General features: G+C 44.7%; 1 protein-coding gene and 1 long non-coding RNA gene across 2 annotated transcripts in view; one reads left to right on the top strand and one right to left on the bottom strand.

Moving 5' to 3' along the window:
* The window catches only part of LOC144898381 (uncharacterized), a 31,924-nt gene extending 16,627 nt beyond the window's left edge, over window positions 1–15,297 (bottom strand). The window contains exon 1 of the long non-coding RNA XR_013627323.1: window positions 15,234–15,297. This is a non-coding gene — a long non-coding RNA (uncharacterized LOC144898381). The remainder of the gene's footprint in view (window positions 1–15,233) is intronic.
* Window positions 2,183–14,003, top strand: LOC131129216 (vitellogenin-1-like). The gene is made up of 33 exons (XM_078790434.1): window positions 2,183–2,222; window positions 2,340–2,357; window positions 2,846–2,997; window positions 3,770–4,021; window positions 4,090–4,251; window positions 4,327–4,475; window positions 4,541–4,691; window positions 4,767–4,924; window positions 5,008–5,173; window positions 5,651–5,776; window positions 5,857–6,075; window positions 6,516–6,733; window positions 6,806–7,097; window positions 7,169–7,270; window positions 7,339–7,449; window positions 7,550–7,736; window positions 8,902–8,995; window positions 9,073–9,258; window positions 9,327–9,468; window positions 9,535–9,745; window positions 9,820–10,196; window positions 10,428–10,469; window positions 11,032–11,103; window positions 11,193–11,399; window positions 11,473–11,615; window positions 11,683–11,818; window positions 11,888–12,011; window positions 12,082–12,262; window positions 12,341–12,435; window positions 12,519–12,613; window positions 12,689–12,854; window positions 13,620–13,778; window positions 13,854–14,003. Exons 1-33 carry the CDS (start codon window positions 2,183–2,185, stop codon window positions 13,952–13,954), a joined length of 5,034 nt encoding a protein of 1,677 aa, XP_078646560.1. The 3' UTR covers window positions 13,955–14,003.
* Window positions 15,298–17,165: the final 1,868 nt, after the last annotated feature.

Genomic DNA, 17,165 nt, shown 5'->3' with positions numbered 1-17,165 from the left:
GACAATCATACAATTGTAATTACAAATTTGTCAAATTTCCCACCCTTTTGGTCCATAGAGGACAAAAACTGCTGTCATAGTTACTCTCAATTTTTACATTTTTTTGTGACTGGGGTGACTCCTGGTGGGGGGGCGGTACTCATTGACATATTATTGACGTCCATGCCGACTATGAAAAGCAGAACAAATACATTTAGAAGTACAAAAAAGGTGAAAATTGTCAAATGTCATTCCAGATATCAGAAATCAGACTCATTTGAAAGAAAATGAAACCCTAAAATAAGCAAAGCATGCCTCTACTGTCTAATTACAATGGGGTGTACATTGGTTGTTTATAATGGAAGTCAATGGGGGATTTTCCAGTATGAAATACTACCACCTACAATGTGGTAATTATCCAATCTATAAACACTGAATATAAGACAAATTAGAGTATTTCCCAACAAAATTCATTCATTCATTTTCTGCCGCTTATCCTCACGAGGGTCGCGGGGGAGCTGGAGCCAATCCCAGGGCGCATATAGACAAACAACCATTCACATTAATACCTATGCACGGGGCGAACATGCAAGCCATGGATGGATCCAAAATAATAATAGTAATAATCAAAAGTTAAGTCCGATCTATTTTCCAGAGTCCTTGTCCCCTAATATTTATTATAAGAAAAATAAGTCATTATGTTTGTATTTTTTCTAAACAAAAACAGTGACCTCTAGGGACCCCATATGTTAATCAGCTGGGATAGGCTCCAGCCCCTCAGTGGCCCTCGTGGGGACAAGGACTATTTATTCAAGATGGTATTCCATGCCAGGTTGAAACACCTGATCATATTATGATCATATTTACTGATCTATTAGGGTCAGCGCATACGAATGAAGAATCTCATACGTGTGTTCAGCCTGTACATGAGCCAGATTAGAACATGGTTGCCAGGAGGACAAGATGACAACATCAGGCAAAAACACACACACAGAGACACATTCAGAAAAAGCATATGAGAAGAAGAACGCAATGTCAAGCACACCTGCTGTAATGTCATGTCATGGATGGTCACCCTGACAACAAATAAAAGTCAGCAAACACTCCTAGTCATAGTGCCCCATGGTGTGACCTTTAAAACACAATTTCAGCTCCGAGCTGCGTCAAACAGGCCCTCGCACCCCCACGCAACTTGACAGGATGGAGGACTCCACAGTAGAATCCTGAGTCTGAGGGAAATTTGGGGCGTCTTGAGAATTCCACACGCATATTACAGTATTCAGCCGCAAGGTGGCCAAGTGGTTAGCATGTAGGGCAGGAAGACCTGGGTTCAAATCTTGCTAGGTTAATTAGCCACTCCAAATTGTCCATAGGTATGAATGTGAGTGTGAATGGTTGTTTGTCTATATGTGCCCTGGGATTGGCTGGCTCGTGTGGATAAGCTGTAGAGGATGGATGAATGGATAGATGGATGGATGGATGGATGGGGAAACCGGAGTACCCGGAGAAAACCCACACATGCACGGGGAGAACATGCAAACTCCACAGAGATGGCCAAGGGTGGAATTGAACTCGGGTCTGCGCGCTAACCACTCGACCTTTACGAGAATAATGTTGCAAAATGATGAGAAAAAGTCATCTTATTTCAGTATCATTTATTAAAGTAAACTTTTTTTACTCATCTTACGATCCAAACCAACAAATAAATTTGTGATTTTTGGAAAATGACTTTGCAGAAAAAGTTGATGATCTATTTCTATAGATTTCACGTTATGTCAAATTGACACCAAATATTGAATTGAAAAAATGTCATTCCTATAATTTGATGCTTCATCAATAGTAGGCATCAACTTAAAAAGGCATAACTCAAAAGTTATTAAATACAAAACAAAAGTCCCAAACACCGAATGGGGTCAAAGTGCCCCCAAGGATGGTGGACCCAACTTACTTGGGTCTTGCTGTGTTATTTCTCGCCAAAATCCAAATAAAAAGTGCTTTAAGCACAAGCCGTGTATGGTGTGAATAATTGTGATTTTTAACCTGCGCCCTTTCTTGTAACGCCTCCAGTGTTTTGGGGCAACAGCAAATATTTACATACGACGCTTGACTTTGACTTGGTGTGTTTGCAGAGTTGGGCTTTGTCAGCGCAAATGTTCCCTTTAAAAGGCGGCGTGCTTCGGCAGGCAGGTACAACCCATCAGCCATGAGGGTGGTCCTGCTTGCCCTGACTCTAGCCCTTGCGGGTAGGTCTCATTTCTATTCAGCACTTAAAAAAAATCTTTATCTAGTTATTAGCAGTTTACTTTACTTTGTGTACTGTTACATCGTTTCTTCATCGTGTGTTTCTGTTTTCCTTTCAGCTGCTCAACATAACTTCGGTAAGTTTTTTTTACAAACAACGTATTGTTGCGGTACAAGAGTTGAAGTGGGTGTTTCTTGAAACAAGCATTTAAGGAAAAACGCACTTTTTTTTCTTATGTGAGACGTGAATTTGATCTTTTCTGTACATTCTAAAGATATAAAAACAGGTAAAAAGAGGCAGCTAAGAATGCACGTTACTGACACCTCACCACACCACATAGGCTAGCTTCACCACACATTCGCTCGAAATGTCTCAGGCCACTAGCGAAAGGTGACGCTACATATTGGAGCTGCCGCTGCCGCTGCCGCTGATGTGGTTTTCTTTTTGAGTTTGGAAACGTTAACGCTAGATAAAGCGTTCCTTTCTATGTTGCTATGTGAAATCATTGTATTCAGTAAAGAAGTTCCGCTAATGCATAAAATAAGCTAAGTACTGTAAGTATTACAATCTGTCATGACTGCTACTAAGACTCTGTATGGAAAAATCACACTTTGACTTTTCTAGCCCCTGATTTTGCTCCGGGTAAGACATACGTGTACAAATATGAGACACTGCTCCTGGGCGGTCTACCGGAGGAGGGACTGGCAAGAGCTGGACTCAAAGTCAGGAGCAAAGTTTACATCAGCGCCGTAGAACAGAACCTGTTCATGGTCAAGGTGAACATCAGTGTGGTATTCCGACAACACCTACACTACCGCTTAAAAGTTTGGGATCACTTGGAAAAAAATTTTGGGTCAGTGTTTGTGAGGCCTCTTTGTCTCAAACTACACACTCTCAGATATTTGTCTTCTTGCACAGTTGTGCATCGTTTTTCTGTCCTCGTTAGACCCAGTTTGTGCTGCTCTCTGAAGGGAGTAGTTAACAGCATGGTAGATTTTTAGATGTCTTTTCTAATCATCTATTAGCCTTATAAAATGATGAAGTTGGATTAGCAGCCATAGCAGGAGATTGATGCAGAGGACTGACAGTTGTTGATAGTAGGCCTCTATGCAAGAATATACATCCTTCTTTCAAAATCATATCATTCATTTTAGTTGTTTGTGAAGTGGAATTTATTTTTTGTGAAATGGACTAGCGCGCAGCCTATTCCAAAAACATGCTAGGTTAATTGGCCACTCCAAATTGTCCACAGGTATGAATGTGAGTGTGAATGGTTGTTTGTCTGTATGTGCCCTGTTGGCTGGTGACCAGTCCAGGGTGTATCTCGCCCGAAGACAGCATCCCAGCATCCCCCGCAACCCTCGTGAGGATAAGCGGTGGAATATGAATGAATGAATGAATGAATGTTTGTGAAATGCAGGAAAATGTGTTTTTCTTTGGAAAACAAAGACATTTGAAAGTAATGCCAAACTTTTGAGCGGTAGTGTACAAGGAAAGAATGGATGGATGGATGGACGGACAACTTACAGTGCTATCCGAAACCCCCAGCTTGTGGAACCGGAGCTCTTTGAGTACAGTGGTGTTTGGCCCAAGGATTCTTTCACCCCGGCCCCCAAGCTGACATCAGCCCTAGCACCTCAGCTCATGATCCCCATCAAGTTTGAGTACACCAACGGCGTCGTCGGGAAAATGTTTGCGCCCGAGGGAGTCTCCGTGATGGTGCTGAACATCTACAGAGGTGTCCTGAACGTGCTGCAGCTCAACATTAAGAAGACGCAGAATGTCTACGAGATGCAAGAGGTGAGTCAGAAAAACACGCCAACGTGTCTCCGTAAAAGGACTTTCTAAAAGCGACTCTTTGTCACAAGGACGGAGCTCAGGGTGTGTGCAAGACTCTCTACGCCATCACCGAAGATGAGAAGGCTGAACGTATCCTTCTGACAAAGACCAGAGAATTGAACCACTGTCAGGAAAGGATCATCAAGGACATCGGGTTGGCCTACACTGAGACATGTGCCAAGTGCCAGCGGGTAAACGCAGATGCATCTTTGTCATGGATGAGTCTATGAAAGTCATGAACTCAACTCCGGTGTCGGTCCTGTCAGGATTCCAAGAACCTGAAAGGAGCGACGGCGTACAACTACATTCTGAAGTCGGTTCCCAGCGGTGTCATGATCTTGGAGGCGTCTGTCACTGAGATCATTCAGTTCTCACCTTTCAACCAGAGGAATGGAGCTGCTCAGATGGAGACCAGGTACGTGAAGAGGAACTAACGCCTGAAAGAATAAGAGAATAATATTTGATCTCATTATTCCCCAGGCAAAAACTGGTCTTCCTGGAGGTCCAGAAAGTCCCCATGACACCAGTCAAAGCCAGCTATCTGCACCGTGGATCACTCAAGTACCAGTTCTCCACCGAGCTGCTGCAAACACCCATTCAGCTTGTGAAGGTCACAAACATCCAGTCTCAGGTATCCGAGAATCACCAAATCTAGACCGGGATGCGTGAATTCACACCACATGACACTTTCTTCATTTGGGGGAAGATTTCAGAGATTCTAAATCATTTGGTCATCCACAACGTGGAGCGAGTCCATGATGACGCCCCACTCAAGTTTCTGGAGCTCATTCAAATCTTCCGCATGGCCAAATATGAAGACCTGCAAATGGTTTGGAGGCAGTTTAGATCCAAACCTTCCCATAGGTGACTTCCCGCCCACTTTCCCATTACAGCAGCATTTAGTACTTCAAGTAGAAAGAACATATCTACGCTGGTTTTTTTCCCAGACAATGGATCTTGGATGCCATTCCTCCCATTGGAAGCCATGTTGCTCTGAAATTCATCATGGAGAAGTTTGAGGCTAACGAGGTGACGATGGCCGAAGTAGCCAAGGCTGTGATTTCATCCGTTCATCTGGTGACAGCAGACGCCGAGGCCATTAAGATGATTGATGTGAGTCCAAGCCATGCATGCTCGTGTCCTTTGGTTTGGCTCATCGTTGTGCATTGTTTGATTCCCTTACTCAATCCATTCCATAGTTTGATTCCACATACTGAAATGCTATGGCTAGCATAACGTAGTCCTAGCATAGAAGTGTTTCAAATGTACTTCTTCCCTGAGATCATATTTCTCCTCTCTTGTAGAGAAGTATTGGATGACATTTTTAGCTCATTGCTTATTTTTAGCCTTATGCATTATTTTAGCTGTTTGAAGATTAAGTTGAAGTATTTGTCATTTTACAAAGAAGGAGTTAGTATGTTCTCTGTAGGCGGCATTATGAATTATCCTTACTGGCCTTTTTTGCAGTCCATTTAGCCAGTGAAGATTGCTTTTATAGTCATTAGCCCATATTTCCACACAATAAGTAAGATATGGTAGAACCAGAGAGCAAAGTATGTGTCAAAGAGTTCACGGTTTGTCTTTTTGCAGCTCTTGTATGAAAAGAAAAAAGTGCAGCACAGCCTCGTCCTGTCCGAGGTGGTCTCCCTGGCCTACGGTACCATGGTTTACAAATATTGTGCCGACAAGCCTGTCTGTCCCGTTGAGCTGGTCAAGGTGAAATTATCTCAAAACTTTCAATTTCAATTTAATTTCTGGATCAAAAAATGACTGATCTTATCCCTCTGATCAAACAGCCCATCCACGACATGCTTGCGGAGGAATTGGCTAAGGGCAACGCGCAGGACATTATTTACATTTTGAAGGTGCTGAGCAACGCTGGCCATCCGATGAGCCTGAAACCGATCACAAAGATCCTTCCCATACATGGCACGTCAGCAACAAGCCTGCCCACCAGCGTTCACGTGGAGGCAATCATGGCATTGAGAAACATCGCCAAGAAGGAACCAAGACTGGTGAATTTGCAATCATACTCAAAATGGAATCAAATTTGACAATCAAAGATGTCTTGTATAAGATGTTCACATCGACTGGAGTCAGTTGAGGTGGCTCGGGCATCTAGTCCGGATGCCAGCTGGACGCCTCCCTGGTGAGGTGTTCCGGGCATGCCCAGCCGGGAAAAGGCCCCGGGGCAGACCTCGGACACGCTGGAGGGATTATGTCTCACAGCTGGCCTGGGAACACCTTGGTGTCCTCCCGGTGGAGCTGGAGGATGTGGCCGGGGACCGGGAAGTCTGGGCTTCGACCCGGACCCGGATAAGCAGAGGAAAATGGATGGAAGGAAGGAAGGAAGGATGGATGATGTCTTCTACTTTTCAGCAAATTCTTAATCCTAAAATTCCCCAAAATGTTGATTGGCACTCAAATTGTACAAACGCTGTCTCACCGGTATTAGGTCCAGGACCTGGTACTTCAACTGTACATGGACAAGGCTCTTCACCCGGAGGTCCGCATGCTGGCCTGCATCGTTCTCTTCGAGACACGTCCGCCGGTCGGTCTGGTGACAAATCTTGCCAACATCGTGAAGACGGAGGAGAACATGCAAGTGGCCAGCTTCACCTACTCTCACATGAAGTCCCTGACCAGAAGCACCGCCCCTAACCACGTTCCCATGTAAGATTCTTCTCAGATTGCACCCGGAGTAGTTTTTCTTGCAGACTCACATCGGCAGAACTTTGGTTTCAGTGCCGCCGCTTGCAACGTCGCAGTGAAGCTCTTGAGCAGAAGGCTGGAAAGACTGAGCCTACGTTTCAGCAGAGCCATCCAGATGGACATCTACAGCAGTAGGCCATACGTTTTACATACCACGCCCCTCTTTTGTAGCACTAACTACAGCGACTGCATTTGCTTAGGTCCCTTGATGCTCGGTCTTGCCGCTACTACTTTCTACATCAATGACGCCGCCACCATTTTGCCAAGAAACATCATCGCGAGGACCAATGGCTACATCGCCGGAGCTGCTGCCGATCTCCTGGAGGTGCCGGGAAATTCTCTTTCAATCAGTACTGCGTGAAATCATTTGAACATACGTACTTGATGTCTCTCTAGGTTGGAGTGAGAACCGAGGGGCTCCAAGAGGCGCTGCTGAAAAGCCACGCTTTGACCGACAACGTGGACAGGCTCACCAAGATGAAGCGCGTCATTAAGGCCGTAAGCCATTTTGCACTGGCCGGTAAATAAGAGGTGAAGCTGCGGGTTTTCACATTTTGTTTTCACAGCTGTCTGACTGGAGGTCCATGCCCAACACCAAGCCTCTGGTCTCCGTCTATCTCAGGTTGTTCGGCCAGGAAGTGGCTTTTATCGACTTTGACCAGAGCTGGATGAAAGAGGTCATTAAAAGCTTTTAATTCCATGCAAAATTAATTTCTAAGCATATTTCTGTTTGTGCCTTGGCTTCGGACTTGATTGTTTTTATTTTCTGCCAAACAGCTTGCTAGCGAGCCCTCCTTTAAGGACCTTGGTAGAAATGCCCTGAGCTCTCTGCTGTCTGGAGCTTCCTTCCACTTTGTTAAACCACTCTTGCTCACCGAAGTGCGTCGCATCATGCCAACGGCCGCTGGATTCCCGATGGAGCTTGGCCTCTACACTTCCGCTGTGGCCGCCGCTGCCGCTAAAGGTGTGTGCCGCCTCCCAAATGTTCGAGACTTCAGCATCTCACATAGTTAAAAATGGACCACTTTGATGTGGTTGGATACATTTCTTATGACGGGTTTATTCCCATAAAACTGAACTTTTTCCTCAACCTAATTTTCTCAAAATTACAATTTTATTTAGATTTTTATTGGTTTTTTTCTTGAATATTTCAACTAAAATTTCCTTGTAATATTACAAGTATGTTCTTGTTAAATTGTGACTTTAATTTCTATTTAAAATAGCACTTTTTATTCTCATAAAATTCCATGTTCTTTCCATTTATGCTGTCATTTATTCCCCTCCAAATATTTGAATTTTCTTCTTGTAGTTATGACATCATTGCTATGATAATTTGACTTTATTGTTGTAACATTGCAAGCCAATTTTCTCCACTTACAACTTTATTTTGTTTTTAATTAGGATTTTTTCTTGAATATTTCAATTCCACGCTCTAAAATTTCCTTGTAATATTGCAAGTTTGACGTCATTGCTGATAATTTGACTTTATTTTTGTAACATAGGGTTAGCCAATTTTTCGAACATTTACAACTTTATTTTGTTTTGTTTGTTTTTCATGTTTTAAAAATAACACCTTTTTATAAATATTTTTATTATTTTTTATTTTATATATATTATGCTTACATTGACTCCCTTTATTGTCATAATATATATATATATTTTATATTATCTCTAATATTCCAACTTGATGCTACTAAAATGGCATTATTTTTTCCTCATTACAAATGTAATCCTATTAAAATGCAACTTTTTTCTAATTTCTCTAAATTCAGCTGTTTCAACTTTTTTCTTGTGAATTTTCTTGTTCATTTTATACTCTTGTAATATTGGATTTTTTAATGTAACCTCATTTTCCAAAAATGCCAACTTTATTCAGTGTTAGTCCAAATATTAAATGTTATTTTTCCATATTTTTACATACGTTTTATATTTTTATACATTTTATATTACGTTATTCTTGTTTTTTCCTTCTTAGATTACACCATTTAGCTCTTCCTGTAAAATTACGGTTTAATTATTATTTTTTTAATGATATTTTTAGAATGCCAATACAAAACTTGCCATGGGCTGCCAATGCCCCCCCCCCCCCCCCAGGACACCCCTGCCCTAAAAAGTCTATCTTCCATTAGTCTCGGTCACCGCAACCCCAGCTCTCCCAGAACCCATCCAGTTCAGCCATCTCGTGAAGACCGATATGCAGCTGGACACTGAGATCAGACCAAGGTGCGTACAAAGTCCGACATCCAAATCAAACATTAGCCACTGAATCCTAAAATTGGAAATGCCGTTTGCCCCTGCAGCATCGCCGTGGAAAGCTTTGCCGTGATCGGAGTGAACACCGCCTTCATCCAGGCTGCCCTGGTCTCCAGAGCCAAGCTCAACTCAATCGTGCCTGCCAAGATTTCTGCAAGGCTCAACCTCGCAGAGGGACACTTTAAGATTGCGGCTCTACCCGTTTCTGTTCCCGAATATGTTGGTGTTGCTGAGTAAGTCTGCACTTGGCAGAGAATCGGCTTTTCCCACAGAGCCAACATAACCAAGCCCCACTTTTTAGCATTCAGAGTTTTGCTGTGGTGAGAAACATCGAGGAACTGAGCGCTGAAAGGATCACCCCCCTCATCCCCGCCAACATCTTCAAGCCCGTTTCAAAGGAGATCCTGACTTCCAGGATCGTTTCCTCTCAGGCTTCTAGCATGGTGATTTTTGTTGCGGGTGTAGCAAAATACCTATGAGCCACTTATGAGTCTTTTTCCCCCTCGCAGTCCCGATCTTCAGAGCTCCTTCAGGGGGACATCGGTCGAGAAACCAAGCCAATCCAACGCAAAGCGCTGGATAAGAAGTACTGTGTGAAAGCAAACGGCATGGGCCTGAGAGGCTGTTTCAAGGTGGTGTCAGAGAACGCTGCTTTCATCACGGACAATGTGTTGTACCGACTGGCTGGAAGGCATTTCGTTGCCGTGTCCGTCAAGCAGAGTAAGCGTCGGTGTGGATCCCGGGGCTCCAGGCTGACCGCACCAACCCACCAATTTCTCTCATGTTGCTTTCAGTTGAAGGGGAAGTGGTTGAAAGACTGGAGATGATGCTTCAGGTTGGATCCAAGGCTGCGGAGAAGCTCATCAAGAGGATCAATCTGAGCGAAGAAGACATCCAGGGAAGGCCGGTCTTGATGAAGCTCAAGAAACTTCTCAACAGCACCTCGTCCTCCTCGTCCTCGTCCTCTTCTTCATCGTCGAGCAGTTCCAGCTCAAGACAAGTGTCGTCATCATCGTTAGACAGCAGCAGCAGCAAACGCAGCAGAGTCAGCAGACGCAGCTCCTCCTCCAGATCCGTCAGCAGGAAGAACAAAAGCAGCTCTGCATCTAGTCTGTCTTCTCTCTTCAGCGCCAGCTCTAGCTCCGCTAGCTCCAGTGCTAAAACGTCAAAGGTAAGCATCCCCCAAAGGGCCTTTTTCAAGGATCTGAGGTGCCCAATCCCACAAGGAGGTAGAGGAGGCTCTCATGGTTTCTATAACCAGTCGCTGTTGTTGCGTCCACCATGCCCACACTGTTGTATGACCGTAGACTGTCAATGACTCATGAGTTCACTTGACTGTGAAACGTCTTGTGAAAAAGGCACTCTGTACAGTAGAATCAATCCAAAACTTTTGTCTTGACAGCGAGTGATTTACAGCCGCACCTTCCAGAAGAACCACAAGAAGGTAAGAACATGGAGCTTAGACACATTAGCCACGTATACATGGACCCAAATATTCCAATTCTATTCGGTTTATTTGCTCAACCGGAAGGAATCTAACCTTTGTATACACCTCATTCCCAAAGAAAACTGCCAATCCAAATGAACATATAATGGGATTCCCAAGGGTGGAATATTCCTTTCCCCAATCCGATTGAGGTATCTTGTACCTGCTCAAACGGAAAGTTGTCAGACTGCGTTCTTCTTCTTCTTCTGTTGTTTATTGGCGGTTGGCAAGCAGCTTTGGTGTGCATTAGCGCCATCTGTGGAACACAATCTAAACCCTTCTATACGCCATTCATAAAAAGAAAATACATATCTATATAATACATGTGCCGACTTTATAAAATATTCTGGTTGATTATAGCGGCGCATGGAGACAAGAGATTGGAATATTCCTTTCCATGGATACCATTGCTTTCGGAAAGATTCCATTTGGAAAGAGAAAAACTCCTCATGTACACGTGGCAATGACAATGACAAGTGGGTTTTTTTTTAACCCAAACTTTCGTGTTATATTGTTGCAGTCTCGTGCTACCTCAAGATCAAACTCCAAAAGCAGGAGCAGCGGCTCAAGCTTTGAGGCCGTCTACAACCAGGTAGACTGTTGATATGACTATTAAACTGTTGAATCCTTTGGAAGAAACACTAATGGTTGACCACTAACCACTTCCATGTCCTCCCTTAGAACAAGTTCCTTGGCAACCAAGCGTTTCCTGTCTTTGCCATCATCTTGCAAGCTGTGAGATCCGATAACAAACTCCAGGGATACCAAATCGCTGGCTACGCAGACTTGCCTACTTCCAGACTTCAGATCGTCCTGGCCGCCTTGGCTGCTGACAACAACTGGAGGTTCAGCGCTGATGGCGTCGTGCTCAGCAAACACAAAGTCACAGTGAGAGAACTTCCTGTCTGGCAATAAGTTATTTGGTGAATTGGTTAAGGTTTGCTACATTGGTTCTCCAAAGACTAAAATCGCTTGGGGAGAGAACGGCAGGCAGTATGACATGATGATCACCGCTGAAACCGGTCTTCTTGGTCCAAGCCCGGCCGCTCGCGTAAGAATGGCCTGGAATGAACTGCCATCTTACTTCAGACGCTACGCAAGGAGGTACGTACGCCAGCACCGAGTGTGGAAAAATGACTAAAATGTCTGGCACCGGAATTGTCCATTGCAGAGCTTATGACTACATTCCTGCTTCCGTGCTGGACAGCGTCGTTCAAGGGAAGGACAACAACAGCGCCAAGCAGCTGTCATTCACAGTGGCCGCAACATCCGAGAGGACTTTGGATTTGATTATGAAGACACCAACAGTATGAAACCGCACACAATCTTTGATCTCAATGCACCATTCCTAAACATTTTCAATATTCTCTTGACAGCGCAGCATCTATAAAGTGGCTTTGCGTCTCCCCATCGCTCTGCCGCTGGATGAATTCACAGGTCTGACGCCCTTCGATGATCTGGTCGATAAAGTCCATTATTTGATCTCCAAGGCTGGCGCAGGTAGCGTGCCACTCCATCAGAAAAACACAGATGGTGTGCGGTCCTTTTTCATGTCTCTTGTCCCGTTCAGCTGAATGTAGCTTCAGCAGAGACACCCTGACCACCTTCAACAACAGGAGGTACACCAACCAGATGCCGCTGGCTTGCTACCAGGTTCTGGCCCAAGACTGCACGCACGAGAGGAAGTTCATGGTCTTGCTGAAGAAGGACAGCGCCGAGCGCCACCATATCAACATCAAAATCGCCGACCTGTGAGTTGAATGCCAACTCTGGCGCACCCATTGATTCAAAATGAAAGTGCTAACTGTGCTCGAACTTTGCCCTTTTAGCGACATCGACCTGTACCTGAGGAACACCGATGTCATGGTGAAGGTTAATGGAATGGAGGTGCCCATCACCAACCTGCCATACCAGCACCCAACGGGTGACTCAGCATTATCACACTTAGGACGTGCACTTCCAATGCTTTTGCTAACCAGATGCATATATTGTGAAATTGTTCTCCAGCTAAAATCCAGATCAGACAAAACGGAGAAGGCATCTCGGTCTTTGCCCCGAGTCTGGGACTCCACGAAGTCTACTTTGACAGCAAATCCTGGAAGGTAAATGCAACATTTGGCGTTAACTTTTAGCCATAAAAGATGCGGCTGATTGGTGGAATGGACGTTTGTGTGCAGATTAAAGTTGTGGACTGGATGAGGGGACAGACGTGTGGACTCTGTGGAAAGGCCAACGGGGAGATCAGGCAGGAATTCAGCACATCCACCGGACGGTTGACCAAGAACGCAGTCAGCTATGCTCATTCCTGGGTTCTTCCCGCTGAAAGCTGCCAGGACAGCACAGGTCAGATGTGATGCGTGTATTAGTTTCAGAATCCTCAACTTGATCTTTCTACTAAGATAGACATTAAGTGCACTTTTTGGGCAATTTTGCCCATAATCCACAATCTGATGAACACGTCTCGTTTATGTGCGTTCTAAATACATTCATTCATTTTCTACCGCTTATCCTCACGAGAGTCGCAGAGGGTGCTGGAGCCTAACCCAGCTGTCTTGGGGCAAGATGCGGGGTACACCCTGGACTGGTGGCCAGCCAATCCCAGGGCACATATAGACAAACAACCATTCACACTCACATTCATACCTATGGACAATTTGGAGTGGCTAATTAACCTAGCATGTTTTTGGAATGTGGGAGGAAACCGGAGTACCCGGAGAAAACCCACGCATGCATCGGGAGAACATGCAAACTCCACAAAGAGATGGCAGAGGGTGGGATTGAACTCGGGTCTCCTAGCTAACCACTCGACCGCCGTGCAGCCCTTCTAAATATATAAAAACAGCTAAAAAAAAGGATGCCTATTCCGCCAAAAGCCTTGAAATTCCAAAAAACAAAGCACTTTCACTTTAAGGTTGTTAAGGCCTGTTTCCAAAACAAGTCCTCCACATGCTTACCACCTGATTCAAATAGCCTTGACTTCCCTCACAAATTTGCGATATTAACAAAAATTTCAGCATTATGAAATTGTAGCTCTAATTACTCGTCTCGTCTATTTTGAAGCGATCAGTAGAATTTCCTTTGACTCACCTCCATGTTTCCCCCTCCCAGAATGCCGCATGAAGCTGGAGTCCGTGCAGCTGGAGAAGGTGAACGTACACGGACAGGAGTCCAACTGTTTCTCTGTTGAGCCTGTGCTGCGCTGCCTGCCGGGCTGCTTCCCCGTCAAGACCACCGACGTCACCGTTGGCTTCCACTGCGTGCCCACTGGTGAGTACGCGACAAAACTAGACAAGCGTTTGGGAACAAAAAGCGCTCCTCAACGTTGCTCTGCTCTCTTCACAGACTCCACCATGATCCGCCAAGACTTCTACAACTACAGCGCGGACATCAGGGAATCAACACAAGCCCACCTGGCCTGCAGCTGCACTTCTCAGTGTGCATAAAAACATCACTTCTGTCTACGTTTGGAATGTCAATTTAAATAAAGTGCATCTCATCAAAACTTGTTGCTGCTGTGGATTCTTACAGGAGAGAACTATCCACCTCCAACTATCAAGCTAAAAGTAAGCTAAAAGTAATTAGTATGTGGAAGAATACACCAGAGATTTGAGGACCAGACAACGCCACCCTGGGAATTTCACCCAAAGAGTCAATTTCCTTTCCCTCCTAAAGCATACACAGGTTCATTATACTCATGAGGCTGGAGACATGGTTCACATTATAAAAACAATTTATAGATTTTATTAACAAGTTTTAACATCTTTTTAAAATACCACACACACAAGAAGGGGAAGAGGGAAACCTAATCAGGTGCTGAGGCTTACCAGGTGGACAATGGCCTAGTGAAGGGGGGGGGGGTGGATCCACCCCAAAACAACCCAAAAAGCACCCAGTCACACGTGACACAGGGTTGTGCAAAGAAAACCAAATCCCAGAAGAGCACCGCACACAGAAGGAGGGGATACCGCCACCCAGACCACCAGCACCACCACCGATCCTCAGCAACTGAAAACAATTAGTGGGGTCAAAAACCAAATAATAAAGCAATTAAACAAAAATAACAAAATTATACTAACTACATTGAAGGTTGAGCCAATAAACACACAAATTAAACAAGCAAAACAACATATGATAAACAAAAGAAGGAACAACAAGGAAAACCCACCCAATTCCCAAAATCAAATAAAGCAAGTGCGTTTGCCTGGCTAGCCTGGCTAACCTTGCTAACCAGGCTAACCTGGCTAACCAGGCTAACCAGGCTAACCAGGCTAACCAGGCTAGCCTGGCTAACCTGGCTATCAGCAGCTACTGTCCGGACTATGCATCCCTGGCTGATTCAATTCAGTGCAAGTCATCAAAGTAAACTCAGGTAATTAGAAAAAATGTTAATAGTTAATTATGTGTGTTTTGCAATATTGGCTCATTTGGTTATGTAAGGTACATCAACATACATTGTACGTACAAATAATCCTCAATACATTTGAAAATAAATAGATGTTTTGCATTTTTGTAGTGGGTAGATCATCATTTTAAAAGTAAGTGTGAGCACCCCTGGTCTAAGCAGACACACGGGCACATGGGAGGAGCGAGGGAGCGAGGGAGGGAGGGAGCGAGGGAGGGAGTAAACCCAGGCGGCTACGGGCGTCTCACCGATGACCACACTAGCATTAGCAAGCTACGAGCATGCACAGCAACGGAGAGAGAGGGAGAGATAACACTCACCACAATGAGACGCCGAAAGACGCGTATACCCCAGCAGCACACCGATCACTATGTCTCAGTCAACACTTGACCCGGAAGTACACAGACGGAAGTGCGAGGAGCGCTGCTTAAATACTCTCCTACACAATGATTGGCCAGCAGTGAGCTGTTTAACGGAACACGCTGCATAGGGAGATATGGATGTACTCCATGCTGCTACAAGTAGTTACTGAAGAACTAATGAGGAACCAGTAGGTCCATTTGGTAGACATCAAACTAAACCTTTAGGTCACAAAAAGTATCGCTCTGCCGTGTAAGCAAACATGGGTTTCAAAATAAAAGCTGGCTTTGGGTTAGTTTCATCACCTGGATAGTTGTCATGGAGCCCAAATGGCCAAAGGTCATGTCATCAGTGTCTGGGCGGATGGACGGTTGCTGCGAACTTGCCAAATGGACACCTTGGCCTTGTGTGAGCCGTTTGACAACACTCAAAAAAAGCAACATGGGTGTCTGCTTTATCGACAATCGGTGGAGAAGCGCCATAGCAGAAAGTTGGGGAGCTAGCCTATACTGCCTCACCACAATCTTTTTGCATCCATCAAAAGTTAAACCATCCCTGGTGGAGAAAGATCTTATTGGTAAGTTCACTTTGCCTTTTCATTCTGTGCTTTCTTTCCTTCGTATTTTAGATGCTTATACTGCTTGTTTTTGTGTTACCTTTTAGCTAAAACTAAATTGCTGCTAAATTGTGAAACACCACGTAGACAACACATACTAGACCACTTAAAGTCAATTTATTGGTAGGTGGAGAAAGGAACTGTTGTAAGACAATGTGCTAGGTGGAGAAAGGAACTGTTGTAAGACAATGTGCTAGGTGGAGAAAGGAACTGTTGTAAGACAATGTGCTAGGTGGAGAAAGGAACTGTTGTAAGACAATGTGCTAGGTGGAGAAAGGAACTGTTGTAAGACAATGTGCTGTTCACATGCCTGCAAAAATTAACTGGTGAATTACAGATCAGGTTAAAAAGGGTTGAAGGTAAAGTGGTCATGCTAGGCTAAATTGGTCATGCTAGGCTGAAATGGTCATGCTAGGCTAAAGTGGTCATGCTAGGCTAAATTGGTCATGCTAGGCTGAAATGGTCATGCTAGGCTAAAGTGGTCATGCAACCCATGCAAGCACGGGGAGAACATGCAATTGGTGGAATTGAACTCTGGTCTCCTAGCTGTGAGGCCTGCGTGCTAAACACTCCCCCACCGTGCAGCCTCATATCAGTATTATTCATTCATTTCCTACCATATCCATATCCTCACGAGGGTCGCAGGGGGTGCTGGAGCCTATCCCAGCTGTCTTGGGGCGAGAGGCGGGGTCCACCCTGGACTGGTGGCCAGCCAATCCCAGGGCACATATAGACAAACAACCATTCACACTCACATTCATACCTATGGACAATTTGGAGTGGCCAATTAACCTAGCATGTTTTGTACCCAGAGAAAACCCACGCGTGCACGGGGAGAACATGCAAACTCCACACAGAGATGGTTGAGGGTGGGATTGAACACGGGTCACCGAGCTGTGAGGTCTGCACGCTAACCACTCGACAGCCGTGCAGCCTGAAAAACTACAAATGAATCAATTAGATTTTTTAAGAAAAGTCTGAGAGCCAGACGCAGTCATCAAAAGAGCTGCTTCTGGCTCCCGAGCCATAAGTTCCCTACCCACCGTGCTTGCTTTGTTATGTTGTTAAGTGGCAGCGCGTCAAAGAAAAGGAAAGAAATGAGCATGGAAGTGAAAATGAAACACCCACTATTAATGGCTGCTGTGTATGCATCCACTTTATGTTTCTAAACACTCTGATGCTTGTTTGCTGTGAGGAGTTCAACCAACAAGTAAAAGGAGTATCTGATTCTTGGGGTGACATCCTGGATAGCTCCGCTAATAATAAATAAATACAT

Source organism: Doryrhamphus excisus, linkage group LG4, assembly GCF_037039965.1.
Source record: "Doryrhamphus excisus strain RoL-2023G ecotype Guam linkage group LG4, RoL_Dexc_Guam_v1.1, whole genome shotgun sequence".
NCBI lineage: Eukaryota > Metazoa > Chordata > Actinopteri > Syngnathiformes > Syngnathidae > Doryrhamphus > Doryrhamphus excisus.
The sequence above is the reverse complement of the archived record's forward strand: the minus strand, read 5'-3'. Positions and strand labels throughout refer to the sequence as shown.

Excerpts from the sequence above, each read along its gene's own strand:
- LOC131129216 (XM_078790434.1), top strand. The coding sequence starts at position 2,183 with ATGAGGGTGGTCCTGCTTGCCCTGACTCTAGCCCTTGCGG. Across the intron at positions 4,252-4,326 it reads CATGTGCCAAGTGCCAGCGG|GATTCCAAGAACCTGAAAGG; the intron begins GTAAACGCAGAT and ends CGGTCCTGTCAG. Across the intron at positions 6,076-6,515 it reads CCAAGAAGGAACCAAGACTG|GTCCAGGACCTGGTACTTCA; the intron begins GTGAATTTGCAA and ends CACCGGTATTAG.